Source organism: Rana temporaria, chromosome 1, assembly GCF_905171775.1.
Source record: "Rana temporaria chromosome 1, aRanTem1.1, whole genome shotgun sequence".
In the NCBI taxonomy this organism is placed as follows: domain Eukaryota; kingdom Metazoa; phylum Chordata; class Amphibia; order Anura; family Ranidae; genus Rana; species Rana temporaria.
In genome coordinates this window covers 493833969-493852560 of record NC_053489.1, presented here as the reverse complement: position 1 = coordinate 493852560, position 18592 = coordinate 493833969, and the positions used below count along the sequence as shown (strand labels likewise).

At 41.7% G+C, this 18592-nt stretch overlaps 1 protein-coding gene across 1 annotated transcript in view; it reads right to left on the bottom strand.

Annotated features, from left to right (window-relative positions):
- KIAA1109 (KIAA1109 ortholog) overlaps positions 1-18592 on the bottom strand; it is a 393986-nt gene that overhangs the window by 114375 nt on the left and 261019 nt on the right. The window contains 3 exon segments of the mRNA XM_040330387.1: positions 6915-7073; positions 9264-9486; positions 14089-14237. Coding sequence (XP_040186321.1) covers positions 6915-7073; positions 9264-9486; positions 14089-14237 — 531 coding nt within the window.

Below are 18592 nucleotides of genomic sequence, written 5' to 3'. Positions count from 1 at the left end.
TGCACCTCCTTCTGAGCACCCTGACTGCGGGTGCCTCCTTGGTGATTGATGTAAGCTACTGCAGTAGCATTGTCGGATTGAATCCTAAAAGGGTGGCCCTGTAACCTGTATGTCCAGGTTTTGAGGGCTCGATATATTACCCGGATCTCCAGTATGTTGATGGACAGACTCTCTTCGGTCTTGGCCCAGGTTCCCTGGGCTAAGACTTCTTCGAACACTGCTCCCCAGCCCGATAGGCTGGCATCCGTAGACACCACCTTCCAGGTGACTGGGAGGAAGGTTCTTCCTTTCCGCAGGTTTTTGGTCTTTAGCCACCAGTTGAAGCTTTGGCGCACTTGTAGAGACAAGTGCATGGGTAAATCCAGAGCTTGGATCTTTTTGTTCCAGGCAGTTAGGATACTGCTTTGAAATAGTTTAGAATGAAACTGGGCGTAGGGGACAGCCTCGAATGAGGCCACCATCTTGCCTAAAAGCCTCATGCAAAGGCAAATAGACAGCCCCCTCTTTGTCCTGACCTTGTGGATCAGGTCTTTCAGAGACTGTATCTTTGGCTCTGGCAGGAATACCCTGCTTTGGGCTGTGTCTATGATCATGCCCAGATACTCTACCCTACTTTGGGCTTGTAGAGATGATTTTTGTAGGTTTACAATCCATTCTAAATGCTCCAGGTAATTTACCGTAGTGAGCGCAGCGTGATTTAATCATGCCACTGATTGAGCTAGGCAGGCTGTTACCGCTATGCTCTGTGTCCTCAGATTTGCCAAAAGAGGAGCTAGTACCTTTGTAAATACTCTGGGCGCAGTAGCTACACCAAAGGGAAGGCTACAAATTGGAAGTGGCGCTGTTCTACCGCAAACCTTAGGAATCCTTGGTGCCCAGGATGGATGGGTACATGTAAATATGCGTCCATGATGTCTATGGACGCCATGAATTCTCCACCTTGTAGGGTGGCGACCACGGATCTAATAGTTTCCATTCGGAAATGGCGGATGTTCAGAAATCGATTTAGAGATCTTAGATCCAGGATGGGTCTGACGTCTCCATTTGGTTTTTGGGATCACAAAGTGGTTTGAATAAAAACCTGAACCTTGCTCTTTTAGGGGTACTTCTGTGTCTACTCCTTGAGACAGCAAGTGATCCAAGCCCTTTAAGAAGGATCCTCTTTTCCGTGGATCTTTGGAGAGTCTTGAACTTCGGAACTGAGAAGATGGGATCTCTTGAAATTCCAGTTTTTACCCTGAGGATACTGTGGATACTACCCACTTGTCCTGGATTTCTGTTTGTCATGCCACTGAAAACTGACGCAGCCGTCCCCCCACTCGGTTGACCCCTTCACAGAGAGGCTTTGGGGTCTTGCTTGTTAGCTCTTGAACCCCATTGCTTCTTGTTTTTCTGAGCCTGATTTCCTTTGGCCTTTGAGGCTGGCTGAAAAGGCCATTGCCACTGGCTGAAGGCAGGTTTTCCCGAAACTGGGGAAAGAGTACGTTAAAAACAAGGCCGCTTGTTTTTTTTTCTCGGGTAAAAGAGTGTTTTTTCCACTTGATATCTTTTGGATATATTTTTCCAGGTCGTTCCCAAATAGGCGTTCGCCATGGAAGGGAAAACTGGCCAAGAGTTTTTTGCATGGAGCCTCTATCTGTTGTTTGATGACCTGAGACATACCAACTGCTGCAACAGCAGGTTGGGTAACTGAACCGGCCAAAAGAAAGGAGGATTTTAGTAGAGATTTCAATTTCTTTTTAGATGGATCTTAAACCCCTGTGCATTATCCACCGGGCAGGTCAGGGTCTTATTTATACAAGAAATAGCTGCGTCTACTGAAGGTAGGCTCCATTTCTTGGAAAACTTCTCTTCCATAGGATAAAGAATATCAAACTTTTTAGGAGGTGAGAAACGTCTGTCTGGATGTTGCCAGTCAGCGTACATTAGTCCCTCTAGTAACGGGTGCACTGGGAAGGAGCTTGCACCCTGCTGGGCTTTTAATGAACCCAGGGAGAAGACAGATGATTCAGTTAACCCTGAAGAAGATAACTTAAAGCGGAGTTCCGGCCACAATTTCACGTTTTAAATATAAATACCCCTGTAATACACAAGCTTAATGTATTCTAGTAAAGTTAGTCTGTAAACTAAGGTCAGTTTTGTTAGGCTGTTACAGCATTTAGACACTTTATAAAATAGAAATTGACTGGGGCCATCTTAAGTGTGGGCATCATGAAGCCAGACTGTATGACTTCCTGGATTTCAGCCTTGCAGATCTCGCACATGCTCAGTGCTGCACAAGCAGTGTAATAGGTTTCAGATCAGGTTTCAGCACCTGTACTGTCCAAGTCACATGATTCTTCGAGACTGGGGAGTGCACAGACTCCTGGAAAGTTACACCCACTACATTCCCAGGAGTCTGTGCGGTGTAGGTTAGGAAGCTTAAGCACCTAGGTGCAGGAAGAGGGAAGATTAACTAGTCTGCCTAGCAACAACACTTTGAAGGCATCTAAAACATTTTTTTTTTTCTTAAAGGACTAATGAATTTTTTTTAAAACTACTGATGTAATGTTATATTTATGGGTGGAACTCCACTTTAAATGTGGAACATACTGTTCCTGCATAACATTGCACCTGCGACTTCAGGATCTGGGATGCAGAGAATGTCTCCTCTGATCCGACTCCTCGTCTTTATCTTCTATAGGTGAATCATCATACTCATCCTCAGATCTTTCTGAAAGGAGGTCTACCACACAAGGGGATCTGTTTCGCTTTTTTTCCTTTTTTGAGGATTTAGCAATTAACGTAGCGATTCTCCCTTCTAAATTGTCTAGGGCTACTGTTAAAGTGTCTTTGGTGACATACGCAGGCCCAGGCCTCACCGCAGAACCCGCTATCCCAGATAGCGGCAATGGCTCATCCTGTACAGGTGCATTGGCTAATACAGGTGAGGAAGGTGCTGAGCCAGCAGTGATAGAGCCTTCCGCCTCAAGTAGCTTATTTTTTGTCCTGGCCATATTGCTTATGCAAAGCCAAGGTACACAAAAGCATAGACTACTGTGCTCAGTTTAGCAATCTACATAAAGTAAGCAACTTCAAACACACAGTTTCAATGCCCAAGTGAGTGTCTCTCTTTGGTAATACCAGCCCCAACCACATGGAATCTCATGTGTCCCTTGCAATGCTGCTGTTCCCTTCAAGGAGAAAGTCTGCTGGGCTTTGTGGTTCCTTTTATGGCATTTAAAATTTGGCGCCGTTTTGTGCACGCGCATGCCTTACTCCGATAAAAGCGTGCCCCCGTCGCAATGGCGGCGATCGTTTGTGGTGAGTTTTTTCCCCCTCCTATGCGTAAAACATGTTTGTTTGCCCCATTACTAACCTCTTATCCTTTTAGTGCTTAGAGAGGTGGAGGGGGGAGGAGGAGACCTGAAGCCAGGCTGCAGCAGGGAAATGTAGTTTTCTTCTTAACATACAAACGTGGTGAGTCTCTTTACTCCCCCCAGTGGCGGCTTTAGAGAAGACACCTCACTTTAAAGTATAGGAAAGGCCCTTAAAATTATTTTTTTAGGACTCTAACCTCTTATCCACGTCGCAGGTTTCTGCTAAGATTAGACAGTACCAATCTTCGCCCCTCACGCCGGGCAGTGTGTGCCAACCTTCAGGGATATGGGTTTCTTTTTAAAGGATACCTCTTCCCTGGGGCTTGTAAAAGACTCTGACCAGGACTTTTAGCGAAGTAGCAAAAGTGCTGGACCTCAGAGCCCAGTCCTCCAAAGAGAGACATTACAGGCGACGCCTCATGCATGAGGCCCAGATCATGCTTGAGTGGGTCCAGAAGCATAGCTCTTTTACCCCCAGAGGGTCTCTTTGGCAGAGCTTTCCTTTTAGCATTCTATCGTGTCCAACACCTTTAAACACTGGCGAAAAAACTGAGGTACTTCCCTGATGGGAGGGGTTATATGGAGGAGAACTGTCTTTAATTGGTTGTGCCAGTGTCCAATAACCGCTGGTGACCCTTAATCCATTATGTAATGGCTCTGTGTTCCGTGGTGTACGATAAAGAAAATCCTAATTTCTTTAGCGTACATATTGGGACACAGAGCAGTCATAATAACTAACTGGGATGTCCCCAAGCAATGCTTTTGAGGGGAGGAAACCCATTATGATCAAAGAAACACCATTAGAACAACCGGATTTATATTGCTGCCTGCAGTACACAGTGTCCAAATGCAACATCCTCCTGTACCCTAACATTCACTTGATAAAACCGAGTGAATGTATGCACCGAAGTCCAAGTAACAACATTTCTGCTCTCATCTAATCCCTGATACCTGGAAGAACTTCATCAAGAAATGATACACATCTCACAGATACATGTGATTTCTATCCTCTGTACCTTAAATACCGGGAAGACATTGCGTCATGGGGGTTGTAGTCCCGGAGGACCACTGTCCCCACATCTGTGGAGGTGTATATTAAGCTGTGGATGGCCCTGCTAACCATTTAGACCATACTATCTGGTATTTTGCGGGACAACCTCTGTTGAAATAAGTGTCTATATAGGGGGAGATTCTGATTCACTAGCTGTTTCCAAAAAATACTCGTGGGCGGAGCTGTTTTTTTCCAATGGAGTGCGATATCTTTTCTTGCTCAACTGCTCAACCAGTCCCAATAGACAGACGGACACAGAGAGTTGTAATGGGATGTTACTGACCAAACAGATACACGACCTCACCTCCTCCCAAAATCCCACTATAGCTGGGCATGACCAGAAGATGTGGGCGAAATCTCCTGGAGATCCCCCACATCTCCAACACTCCGCAGGGAGGCTGGGATTCATTTGGTGCAGTCTGTATGGGGTATAGTAGGCCCTGTGGGTTATTTTAAACTGTATTAAACGGTCTCTAAGAGAGACCAAGTGTCGGAAGGGAAAGTCCCAGATATCATCCCAGTCATCTCCGTCAAGTTCAGGGGCATCATGGAGCCAGCGGGCCCTAAGCTTGTCTAAGGCTGGAAGGGAGACCCGAAGGAGGCGAGAGTAAATCTGGGAAGTCAGTTTGTTTAGCCAGTCAGATCGGAGGAGATCCTCCAGAGAGGCACGGACAATCTGTGGGCCAGCCATGGGAAACTGGCAGCTGAAGGCATGGGATATTTGTAAATATCGGAAGTAGTGCGACTCTGGAACATTAAATTTAGAGCGGAGTAGAGATAACGGGATCAAAGAATCGCCCTCAACCACTTGGGAAAGCATTTTAATGTTAAATTTGGCCCACGCGTGTGGCTCTGGTATCGTGTAGAAGTGGGCCAAGTTGGGGTTGCACCACAGCGGGGCATTTGGGGAGTGTGCCCCTTTCGGATAACACACAGAAGGCTTTTTATCTTAATGCATATAATGCATTAAGATGAAAAACCTTCTGACTTTACAGCCACTTTAACTCTGGATGTTGACTGTCTAGGTGTAAAATGACAATGAGCACTTGTTGGTTGATGCCAGAAGCTCCTTTGCTTTTTATTTCTTTCAGGTTTTACGTAAAGTCTAATGTGAGAAGTCACAAGTCCTTTTAAAACCCTTCCCAATGAACAACACAGATGACAGTATATAAAAATGTTGATGTTATTTATGAATGAAAGCATGAATATGCAGTATGTGACAATGATCACATAACACACAAAGACATGTGAGCCAATATTCCTGGATAACTTACGGGTTTGAAAGTCTATTAGAACAATACTAGACTGAACTTTGGCTAAAGGACAATCCGCAACTCCATACATACTCTTTAAATCAGTCCAAATTTATTATATCTCCATAAAGATAAAAGTACAGCAGAGATAGACGCGTTTCAAACGATTCTATCTCTGCAGTACTTTTATCTTTATGGAGATACAATAAATTTGGACTGATTTAAAGAGCATGTATGGAGTTACGGAGTGTCCTTTACTCATTCATCACTTCGGCATCTGAGCCTGCATCCAACATCCTGCACCCAACAGTTTAGGAGGAGTTTCATTAATTTTGGGTAGTAGCTCCTTTCCTTGTTGTTTATAGACTGAACTTTAGTGTGCACTGGGAGCACAGCAACTAGCAGTGCGATTTTTGGCTGAAAGTAAAATAATTAGATGACATTTACCTGATATTAGTTTTACTGTAGAATGCACTAGTGTGCTTTTTTTTATTATATTGTTGTACTATAACAGCCTTATAAACGAAAGAGACCATCTCTGAATATTACCGTATTTATCGGCGTATAACACGCAATTTTAGGAGGGAAGTTTAAGGAAAAAAAATTACATTTTAAATGTCCATCAATGCAGCCTTATTAGTGCCCATCTGCAGTATTGCCCCTGTTTGCAGCATGATTAGTGCCCATCTGCAGTCTTTTCCCTGTTTGCAGCATGATTAGTGCCCATCTGCAGTCTTTTCCCTGTTTGCAGCATGATTAGTGCCCATCTGCAGTCTTTCCCCTGTTTGCAGCATGATTAGTGCCCATCTGCAGTCTTTCCCCTGTTTGCAGCATGATTAGTGCCCATCTGCAGTCTTTCCCCTGCCGAGGAGGGAACGAGTGCCGCCGAGATAGACAGAGCCGGAAGTCCTGTGTACTTGGCTCGTCTTGCAGTCCCGCCTCTTGGCCCGGCTCCTATGATGGACATAACACCAGTCCAATGGGCAAGATGTAAATGCTAGGCAGAGGGACTGGGCGTGACTGCCAGCGGAGCCGAGTACACAGGAGATTTGGCTCTATTTCGGCGGCGCTCGTTGCCTCCTTCCCCTCCGAGGCAGCCATTTGGAGTATAACACGCACGCACAATTTTCCCCGGATTTTAAGGGGAAAAAAGTGTGTGTTATACGCCGATAAATACGGTACTTAAACAGATATGTGATCTCTGTCCCTTCATGTACTAAAAAATGTCCAAATAAACCTAAGTGCCAATACCTGTGGGAAGGCTGTTGTTTCCAGACTTGATCAGGGGCGATTCGTGTACCACACTGCCTCTATTACCCACTGCATTTGACATCCAGTTATAGAAGCTCACAGAGGAGGGTTCAGACAATAAGGGGTGTTCTGATAAAATTTCTGTGCCCATAGTATTCCCTGTATCAATAAATTAGGAGACGATTCAGAGGACTTTAATAATAAATAAAGTTTTTTTACCAAGTATATTAATGTTGTAAGTTAAAAGTTTCATCCAAGTTCTCAATCATTGTAAAATAAACTGGGGTAAAAAAAAATTATTTGTGTGCTTAATTTAGCATTGTATTATTCTGTACTACACAGACCGAGACTCACTAAAGGGAAGGCAGTACAGAACTATGTTTCTGATAAGACGTATGTACTGTTCAATATTTTGGTAACACAATAATGACAGAAACCAGTACATTTCTTATGGCTGGGGTCTTAAACAAACTTTCCATCGGGTATACAATGTAAGAGGATGGTTTAAATTTTTGTGCAAACTCCATTATCAGTTAGCTTACTAGATGTGTTTTACACGTCTTAGAATATGAAACAATATATTATACACTAGAAAATGAAAAATGACAGGAATAAGTGTTACATCAACTGGCACATGAACTGACAGAACGAAGACAATGCAATGTACACATATGTTTAGATGAAACAGAAAAGACAGGCTGTATGAATTATTATGTAAACAAATAATTAGAGTGCATAATAATCAAGTTATATCAATGAACAACAATGCTCAAAGTGTAGAGAATTATCACTCCAAAGTGGCCCTGTGATTTAATCTTACAGTATTATAGGTTTTCACCCATGGTTAGAAAAAAGTCCATAAAATAAGTCCATAAAATAAAATCCACCAAAATTGTGCAAAATAAAGTATTGAGATCTTCTCCCGTTAAGATAATTATCAATCACACACCACCTCGCGATGGAATAAACTCACCAAATCGCAATGCCTCCCACTCCCATGGTTGGCATAAAACAGTTATGTGAATATCCAACCGTTCAAGTGTTTTATGCCAAACGTGAGAGTGGGAGGCATTGCGATTTGGTGAGTTTATACATCTTGGGGAGAGGGATCAGCAGTGCATGCAAGGTGGTTTGTGATTGATAATTATCTTAACGGGAGAAGATTTCAACACTTTATTTTGCACAATTTTGGTGGATTTTAAATTTTATGGACTTTTATGTTACCACAAGTGTACATCTATAATAAGGTTATATCACAGAGCCACTTTAGAGTGATAATTCTCTACACTTTGAGCATTGTTGTTTGCATATTTGTATGGTGGCAGCAGTGAGAGACAACACATATGCAGCAATATTATTAAATTACTTGTGCTTTGCTTTATAGATAGATAGTAATTAGCAGTTTTTTTTATATCTTATTTGATCCTCCACAGCACATAGCCTTTTTGTAACACAGTTGGCATAAACTATGTGCCAAAACATGTTACATCTTCTAAATGTAGATGTAACATGTTTAGATGATAGATCTAAATGATAGTTTAAGATCTATCATGTAAAAAGAGAGGGTTATAAAATACATGTCAGATATGTGAACACAAAAGAACTGCAGTTTTCAAATGTGAATACTCTCACAATAGTATACAGTTTTCAAAATGTTGCTCTTTGCTTTTTACTTAAAGTGTTACTAAACCCAGGACCCTGCATTCACTATATCTGGTCTCCCACAGTGCACAGAACATAGAAATGCAATTATTTTAGTAAATTTAAACTGCTAAATACCTTTTCTCATCCGCAGTATATAGCAGTCTATCTGTGTCCGGCCAAGCACTGGTTCAAGTTTGTACGAAGAGTTTTTTTCACTTTCTTCTGACTGTCCTATGAGGCTGCATGCCTCCTGAACCTCTGTCTGGACAGTGCTGATTGGCCCTGCACCCTCCCAAAAAATAAAAAATAAACTATCTAGCAATGCACACCAAACTGAGCATGTGCAGAGTGACACCTAGGGCTCTGTGCTATCAGCAGATGGATTGGGGACAGCAAAAGAAGGGGAGGATCAGAGAAAACAGGATCAACCGGCCTTTTTACACAATGCAGAAGATTAACCCCTTAGGTTCCAGAGTATAAGCAGCCTTCTTTACTGCATATGCAGACTGATTTTACTGTTGTGGGTTTAGTAACACTTTAATAAAGGGAAAGTAATATTGCAACCAAAATGATGGCAAATTCTAGCTTAATATCTGAGGCTCCTAGAACTTTATAATTTGATTAAAAAAAAAGTATTACTGAAGCAATTTCACAGAACTATGGGGTCAAAAGAATTAAATGTTTAACCTGACAAGTATTGGGTACCTGTCCTGGTAAGGGAACTGCTTTTAACTGCAGCAGCAGCACTTTTTTGTGGAGTCCCCTCCAGCAGATTGTGTAGGCTTGGAAAGCTCCCTGTCAGATAACTCAAGAGACTCTCTTTCCGTGGACTTTCCTTAACAGGCAATCCAGACCTGCTGACATGTGCAGGAGAGTCATTTGCTGTGTCTCCACTGGTGTAACTCAAAGATTGATATGGATGGATTCCCTAAACAACAAAAGCAAGAAGAGCTTATTGCAGACAAATGTAAACAATCTCATGGTAAAAGACACTGCATTGAATGAAAAATGAATATATGCATTAAAGTCCTGAATACCTTTGTAAGAAACTACAGCTGTTACACCCTAAAGAAATAGCAGGTAAAAGTAAAGACTCAGTGGCCCTCAGCAGCTGAACTAATAAACTGATCGTGGTAACTGTATAGTAGTGTATAGCTAAATATTAAAATAAACATGAAAGAAAAACACACAGAAAATAAAAATTGGGATTGCATTGCAAACTTATGATGCGCTAATTATTTGCATGGATGACCTACACATCTGATATTAAAAATACACATAGAGCGAGAATAGAAATATTTTTTTTTATCATATTTTGGTGTTAATATCTTTTACTTGGATGTTAGAAGTTGCACTTAGTAATGACAGCTGCATAAAACAAAAACTGTTCCTGTCTTCATTTCAGGCAGCAAAGCAACAAAATTTGATTTTTAAAGGGGATGATTTTTTTCTATACCCACTGTATGCAAGTAGACAAATGCATAGAAAAAAAAAAGTCTTAAATGTAGGCTTAAAATGGTAATTTGTACCACTTTGTAGCTGTTCTCAGAAGCACTAAGTAGGCTTTTGGAAGCAAATAAATATCTCATGGATGCATAATTAATACTCCACTCCCTCCCCCATGTCTTCATATGACACATCACTGGCCTCTGGATAGTTGAAGCCCTAAAGTTGAGCCAAGTCATTCTTTCAGAGGTTTAGCTCCTCCTCCTAAGAGTGACGCAGCAGCCTTTCAATTTCTCATGTAAAAAAAAGTGCTCAGTGAGGGAGAAGCAGCGGGAGCTAAGGTGCTTAACTGGGTTGAATGACTTTAGTGGTTCTGCTGTAAAATGTGAAGATGAACAGCTCCATTGTGCCTATAGCTACAGAAGTCATTGTGGGCTTGTTTCAAATTCCATTTAATTTACTGTTAAGAATATGTAAGTACATGAATGCCCATAGCCTGGCTAAGGCTTCATGTACACTAGCATCTCCTAAACTTGAATTTAGGAGCTTTTGACATTTTTTTGCCAAAGTTCCTAAACTTAAATCCATAAAAGCCTATTTATCCATGTACACATAGGCTTTAGCATAGTTTAGGAGCTGCCACGTTTAGGTGAGGTTAAACCTCCCTCTCCTGAATGTGAAAGAATCGCGTTTAGGATAGGAACGTTTTGACCACCACGGGTAAATGCAGTTTGTGCTTTCCCACAGCAACGGCTAGAGTAGGCTAGTGTACATATAGCCTAAAGGTTTCACAACAGAACAAAAGCCAGTCACTGTGGTCTCTCTTACTTTTCTAGGTTCAAACGTCAGTAGCCCTGACCTATATATAATTTTTCAAGTCACACAACCACTAATTAGTACAGCCATACAACTAGCATGATGGCTAGAAAATAACAGAGGGCAGCAATGGTAACATATATATTATTTTTTGATAGGTTGACTTTAGCACTGTTTTACAATTAAACATCATTTTGGAGATACGACAATCATCCCATGTGTATATCTGTTGTAAATTCTGCTACAGTACTGTACATATAATGGACATATCTAGACCACTAAATAGCAGAATGTGTTTTTGCCAATCCTAGTGCTCATAAGGCTAAACAAAAAAAACACACCTGTGTATGGCTTAAATTAGAATTCCACCCTAAAACTTAAATCCCTGCATCTATAGACATCCACGATCTAACACGAACATATCTAGCCCTGTAAAGAAAAAAATCAGTATACATACCTTTTTTGAAGCCGATCTGACCTGATCTCCAGCGGTGGAAGCTCTGAAAAGGACACAGCCGACAACGGCGGTGAAATGAGTGGGGAGTTACGTCACCCATACAGTTACTATGGGGCTTTCTTTTTTGGATGTGTCCTTTGCACCCACCTCCACAGCGAAGCCGGAGCTGACAGCTCAGCCTGGGATCGGGTCAGATCAGCTTAAAAAAAAAAAGAAGTATGTATACTGATTCTTTTTCTTTACAGGGCTAGAGTTAGATCGTAGATGTCTATAGATGCAGGGATTTTAGTTTTAGGGTGGACTTCTACTTTAAGCCATACACAGTTTTTTTTTTTTTTTTTTTGCCTTATGAGCACTAGGAATGGCAAAAACTCATTCTGCTATTTAAGACAGATACGTAAGATTTTCAAATCCATACCATTTCTAATAGTGCACAAGGACATTTCTCACATGACACCTTGCTGGTGCAAAGTTTTTGTGTGTCAATAAAGTTAGGATTTTTTGTTTACCTGTAAAATCCTTTTCTTGGAGTACATCACATGACTCAGGGCACTTCATATTCAAGACTACTTGGGATATGCTACCAACTTCAAGTAAATTAACACTGGAAAAAAAGGCCAAGGCATAACCCCTCCCACCCCAACTGAGCCTCAGTTTTTTATAAAGCAATGAGGAACACAGACAAAAAAAGGAGGGATCCCTGTGCCCTGTCATGTACTCGGAGAAAAGGATTTTACAGGTAAATCAAAAATCCTAATTTCTTAATCATACCTCGCAGGACATTTCATATTCATGACTACTTGGGTTGTCCAAAAGCACTTAACACAAGGGGAAACACAGGCAACAAAACCTTTAAAATCTAAAAGCAAAACTGGAAGAAACCCAACACAAAGCTGCCTGACTGCAAATAAAGTAGTGACATTGCTTCTGAAATGGGCCTTCACTGGAAAGGAAGAACCTTTCCCTTGATAACAGGCCTGAGAAATGAGCTAAGGAATCCACCTAGAAATGGTGAATAAAAAAGCTGCCTACACCCTTGTGAGGAACCTCAAAATGAAAAGGGACTCAGACTCCGATTAGGAAAAAAAAGATGGCAACACAATTTCTTGATTCAGGTGGAGTCAGGAAACCACCTTAGGAACAAAAGAGAACCAAGGTCTCAACACCAACTTATGGTGGGTAAAGAACCAGGAAACGTTCTTTGCAGTAAAGCACATACAACTCTAAGACCCTGCAAGTTGAAGTAATGGCAACTAGAAAGACAACATTGTGAGTAAAGAGCAATTTCGGCATGGCTCAAAAGAAGTCTGCAAACCAGATCAAACTGAGGTCCCACAGAGCCAAAGGGGCCTGCAAAGGTGAAGCAATTTGTGTGACACCCTGCACATAACAGGTCTTTGAAACAGAACAGCAAAGGGCGAGATCTGCCTCTTGATGGTACTTAAAACCAGAGATATCTCAACACCAGGTTTGAGAAAGGTCAAAATATGCGCCACAATATACTGTCAAGCATGATACTTATGGGCCTTGCGCCATGCATAAAAAGACAGTACAATAAGGTTTGAACAAATTCTTTAACAATTAACCTTTTTCAAACATTGATATTTGATATATTTATTTAATATTTATTCAATAAAATAAACTCTTCTTGAATGCTAAAGGTGGCAACCTTTTCTGGCTTTCTTTAGGAATTAGAGCATTTCCCCACAATCAACTTCTGGATGAAGGCAGCCAAGGGCGGTACAAACAAGCACTCACCCTCAAAAGGGCAGCCTCTTGAGTTGTTTTTTTGCAGTGAGGTTCCCCTGGCCAGCACTTGAGCCATAGGATCCTTCTTATTAGGACATGCATGATGACCAACTGGGAAAGTTGCCATATGGAGTTTTCCAAAATATCCAAACAGAAACTCAAAGCTCTCAGAAAATCTTCTAGAACAGAAAAATTGCAAGATCCCCTGGATCTGATTCTCTGGTATTAAGTATAAGCTTTGCCCAGGGCTTGTAATACTCCCACCAAAGCCACCTCAGGTTGCAGAGTCCCACTCACCAGAGATTAGGATGGCTTTCAATTAGAGGGCCTTCAATTTCTTATCTGTGGCATCTTTAAAGACCAGGACCTCATAAACCGGAACCATCAGGGTCTTATTCAAATAGGAAACAGTCAGGTCAGAAGATGAAGAATCCTATATCTTGCAGAATACCTAGTCCACCAGTACTGATGAGCAAAACGCTTGGTGAGCCCAATCAGTGTTCATCACTTTCTGCAACTGAGCGTGCACAGGAAAAGATTTTGGATCCTTTAGGCAGCTGTCAGGACCCAAATCCAATGACTATAAAAGAGGAGGACTCTGGAAGAGGCAACTTCAAGTTAGTGTGCACCATATCCACAAGGAAGGCCACAGTGGTCTTTTGTATAAAAAAAGCCCAGGATTTGGAGACACCTCCTGAGAGAAATCATCTACAAGGAATTCACAAATTTCTCCTCCTCCTGACACCTCCTTCTCCCACAAAAGGGAGGAAGGAGAGCACCCACATTTGTGTCCCAGGCATTCCAAACCAGTGAGGACCCCTGAGAGCTGATTACACAAATCCCTCCCTCACTACACAGGAACCAGAGGATTGTGTCCTTAAAACAGTGTAAATATGAGATAAGGGCCATTACAGTCAGATAAGCCATTACAGTCACTACTAACCCAAGTAGTTATGAACATGAAGTACCCTGTGTCCTCTCGGGAACAAATATTATCACTACATAACTTCATGGTGTTTCTTGTATCTCACAATGCACAGCTAAAAAAGCAGAGAAACCTACCTTAATCTTCAAAGCAGAGTCGTTATGAGCATGAGATTTGGACAGCTTCCTCATAATTTCAGCACCACTTACAGGACCTGAAGTAACACCAGTTTGTGGAGGCTTTGTATTTGCCCCTTCAAGCAGCATGGTATGTTCACTAATGGTAGCTAGAACAGACGATTGAAAATGTAAAAATACAAGATAGTCCTTAAAAAGGTCTCTTGTAATAAACATGTTTTCACTGTAAAGCTCAATTCAAAACAGATGTAAAATACATTAATCAATGCAGTTTTGTATCCATTCAAATTAAATGTATTTTTAAAATCATATAGTGCAAGTACCCAAAACTGTCTTAAAGGGGTTGTAAAGGTTTGTTTTTTATTTTATAAATAGGTTCCTTTAAGCTAGTGCAGTGTTGGTTCATTTACCTTTTCCTTCGATTTCCCTTCTAAAAAAATGTTTTTCTTTGTTTTCTTTGTCTGAATTTCTCACTTCCTGTTCCTACTCGGTAAGCTGTTCTGGCTGACTAACCACCGCTCGGATGATGGTAGCAAGCTTACTGAGGAGAAACAGACAAGGGAAATCGAAGGAAAAGGTTAGTGAACCAACAATGCACTAGCTTAAAGGAACCCATTTAGAAAATTAAAAACAAACCTTTATAACCCCTTTAAACAACAGCCTCTTGTAATCCCCTGTATAGAAACTTGTTTCTGGGAGGACTAGTACTAGAACATAATCAGGATCTGCAGTGGTTTACAAATACTGGCAGTGAACATACTGAAAGGAGAAGAGAGCTGAGTGAGCAGAGAGATTAGCTCATCAGTACTCTACTTTTATTCACTGTCTATCCAGCAAGTTAGGGGGTGAGATCTTTACTTTCATAACTGCAGTGCAAGTCTTATGCCTGGTTCACACCTATGCAGTTAGGTTTTAATTTGTTCTTGCAGTGATTTTTGTGGTGCATTTTGCGTACGCATTTTTGATGCGTTTTGTATTTTTTATGCATTCTTTTTGCCCGATTTGTTGTTAGGTAGAATAAAAAATGCAAACTGTGGGCACAATTGCAGCAAAAACGCACTACATGCAAAAATGCAGTGGCTGAAAAAAGCATAAATGTGAACGTGTCCCATAGAAAACCATGTTAAATAGACTGTATTGCGTTTATGCAAAAAGCACAAAAAACACATAAGTGTGAACCAGGCCTAATGCCGCGTACACACGATCATTTTTCGGGTTCTAAAAAATTACGTTTTTCAGGCTCTAGAAAAAACAAAGTTTTTTTCAACTTGATCATTAACCACTTTAAGACCCGGACCAAGATGCAGCTAAAGGACCAGGCCAGGTTTTGCGATTCGGTACTGCGTCGCTTTAACAGACAATTGCGCGGTCGTGCGACGTGGCTCCCAAACAAAATTGGCGTCCTTTTTTTCCCACAAATAGAGCTTTCTTTTGGTGGTATTTGATCACCTCTGCGGTTTTTATTTTTTGCGCTATAAACAAAAACAGAGCGACAATTTTGAAAGAAATTCAATATTTTTTACTTTTTGCTATAATAAATATCCCCCAAAATTATATAAAAAAACTTTTTTTTTCCTCAGTTTAGGCCGATACGTATTCTTCTACCTATTTTTGGTAAAAAAAAATTACAATAAGCGTTTATTGGTTGGTTTGCGCAAAATTTATAGCGTTTACAAAATAGGGGATAGTTTTATTGCATTTTTATAAAAAAAAATGTTTTACTACTAATGGCGGCGATCAGCAAATTTTTTCGTGACTGAGACATTATGACGGACACTTCGAACAATTTTGACACATTTTTGGGACCATTGTCATTTTCACAGCAAAAAATGCATTTAAAATGCATTGTTTACTGTGGAAATGCCAGTTGCAGTTTGGGAGTTAACCACAGGGGGCGCTGAAGGGGTTGTATGGGTCACCTAATGTGTGTTTACAACTGTAGGGGGGTGTGGCTGTAGGTGTGACGTCATCGATTGTGGATCCCTATAAAAGAGATCACACGATCGATGACACCGCCACAGTGAAGAACGGGGAAGCCGTGTTTACATACGGCTCTCCCCGTTCTTCAGCTCCGGGGACTGATCGCGGGACTCCAGCGGCGATCGGGTCCGCAGGTCCCGGAGCTTCGGACCGGGTCGCGGGAGCACACCCGCAGGCATGCGCCTGCGACCCACGGCTGGGCTTAAAGATCAACGTACATATACGTTTATGTGCCCAGCCGTGCCATTCTGCCGACGTATATGTGCAGGAGGCGGTCCTTAAGAGAATAAAGCGGCCTTGCCTACACACGATCGTCAAAAAAAAATGCTCTAGCAAAGCGCGGTGACGTACAACACGTACGACGACACTATAAAGGGGAAGTTCCATGCGGATGACGCCACCCTTGGGGCTGCTTTAGCTGATTTTGTGTTAGTAAAATACGATTCGCTCTTTTCTATCTGTTACAGCGTGATGAATGTGCTTACTCTATTACGAACGGTAGTTTTATCAGAACGAGCGCTCCCGTCTCATAACTTGCTTCTGAGCATGCACGGATTTTTCACATCGTTAAAGCCCACACACGACCATTTTTTAGAACCCGAAAAACGACAACGTTAAAAACGTTGTTAAAAAATAGAGCATGTTCGAATTTTTTTTGCCATTTTTTAGAACCCGAAAAATGCTATGAAGCCCACACACGATCGTTTTTAATGACATAAAAAAAACGTCATTTTTTAGAACCTGAAAAATGATTGTGTGTACTCAGTATTACACCTGACTATGACATGTTTAGTGGTATCTGGCTCATGAGATTTACAAATACTTTGGCGGATAAGACAGTGGTTCGCATTTATGTCATTTAGCTATGTGCTTAGCAATTTGCTATTGTTATCCTCCCCCAACATGAAATATTTTTCTGTAGACCACTAAAACGAAGAGGACCATAATTAAAAAGTCTTAGATCATCAGAATTCGCATTAGCTTGGAAAACTGTAAAGGAAAAGTACCAGTAATATCTTTTGAGGCCCTACAAGCTTGAAAATCTTAAATTAAATCTGCAACCTACACATGGCAATTAATTCTACACATATCACACCAACTAACAGTATTTGCTGTGCATAAACCTTGTGTTATAGTATCAGGTCTATCATCTTCATCCTTCGTTTCTGCTTAAAATGCATATAATTGAACAAATCTGCTGCTACTTTTAGTGCAAGACAATTTAATTAAAACCAATGTTGATTTTAAAAGAAAAGGAAATTACATTAAGAATTACAAAACTAAAATAACCGTTTGACTTCATCTATGCCATTTCCATAATCTACAAATGAAGCCTCCTAGAAAGCAGAATTATTACATACAGCAGTGTCAGCAACCTTTTTCTATTCAATGTATGTGAATGCATGGAGGGCCTGCTAATAAATGAAGATAATAATAATCCTAACAGCATTAAAAACAGTACAGGTTTACCTCACTTTAAAGTGCTTCACTAATACAAAGCCAGTTCACCCTGAGGGAGCATGTGGCTGGGGATTCCTATTTTACTGCCCCCTCTCTCCCCCATCCTGGCACCCAAGGGTGGTTGACGCCAGCCTTGCCAGCCAGCTTGGTCTGGAGATGGGTTACCTGTCCCCAAGTGAGGAGGAGTCCCTGTCCCCAGGAGTGATGGGGTCCCAGTCCCTAGGGGTGATGGGGTCCCAGTCCCCAGTGGTGATGGGGTCCCAGTCCCCAGGGGTGATGGGGTCCCAGTCCTCAGGTGAGGAGGCGTCCCTGTCCCCAGGGGTGATGGGGTCCCTTTCCCCAGGGGTGATGGGGTCCCTGTGCCCCAAAAGCAGTGTCCTCTTACCCATGCACCACCCACCACTATAGTATGCTCTGCACCCCCCATAGTGTCCTCGTATTCCCCCCCATAGTGTCCTTTGTATCCCCCCCATAGTGTCCTCTATATCCCCCCTCCCCCATAATGTTCACCGCTGTCCAATGAAGAGGATAGTGGTGAAAATTTTCATGGACCAGGTGCCCGCAAAATAATCACAAGCACTGACATCTAACAGTGGCGGGCCGGGTGCAGCCCGCGGGTTGCCAACCCCTGACATACAGTATCTCATTTTTTGTAAATATTTTATTATATCTTTTCATGTGACAACACTGAATAAATTACACTTTGCTACAATGTAAAGTAGTGAGTGTACAGTTTGTATTACAGTGTAAATTTACAGTTCCCTCAAAATAACTCAAAACACAACCATTAATGTCTAAACTGCTGGCAACATGAGTATACCCCTAAGTGAAAATGTCAAAATTGGGCCCATTAGCAATTTGTGACTCATTAGTGTTACAAGGTCACAGGTGTGAATGGGGAGCAGGTGTGTTAAATTTGGTGTTATCGCTCTCACTCTCTCATACTGGTCACAGGAAGTTCAACATGGCACCTCTTAGCAAAGAACTCTCTGAGGATCCGAGTTGTTGCCCTACAAAAGATGGCCTAGGCTATAAGAATATTGCCAAGACCCTGAAACTGAGC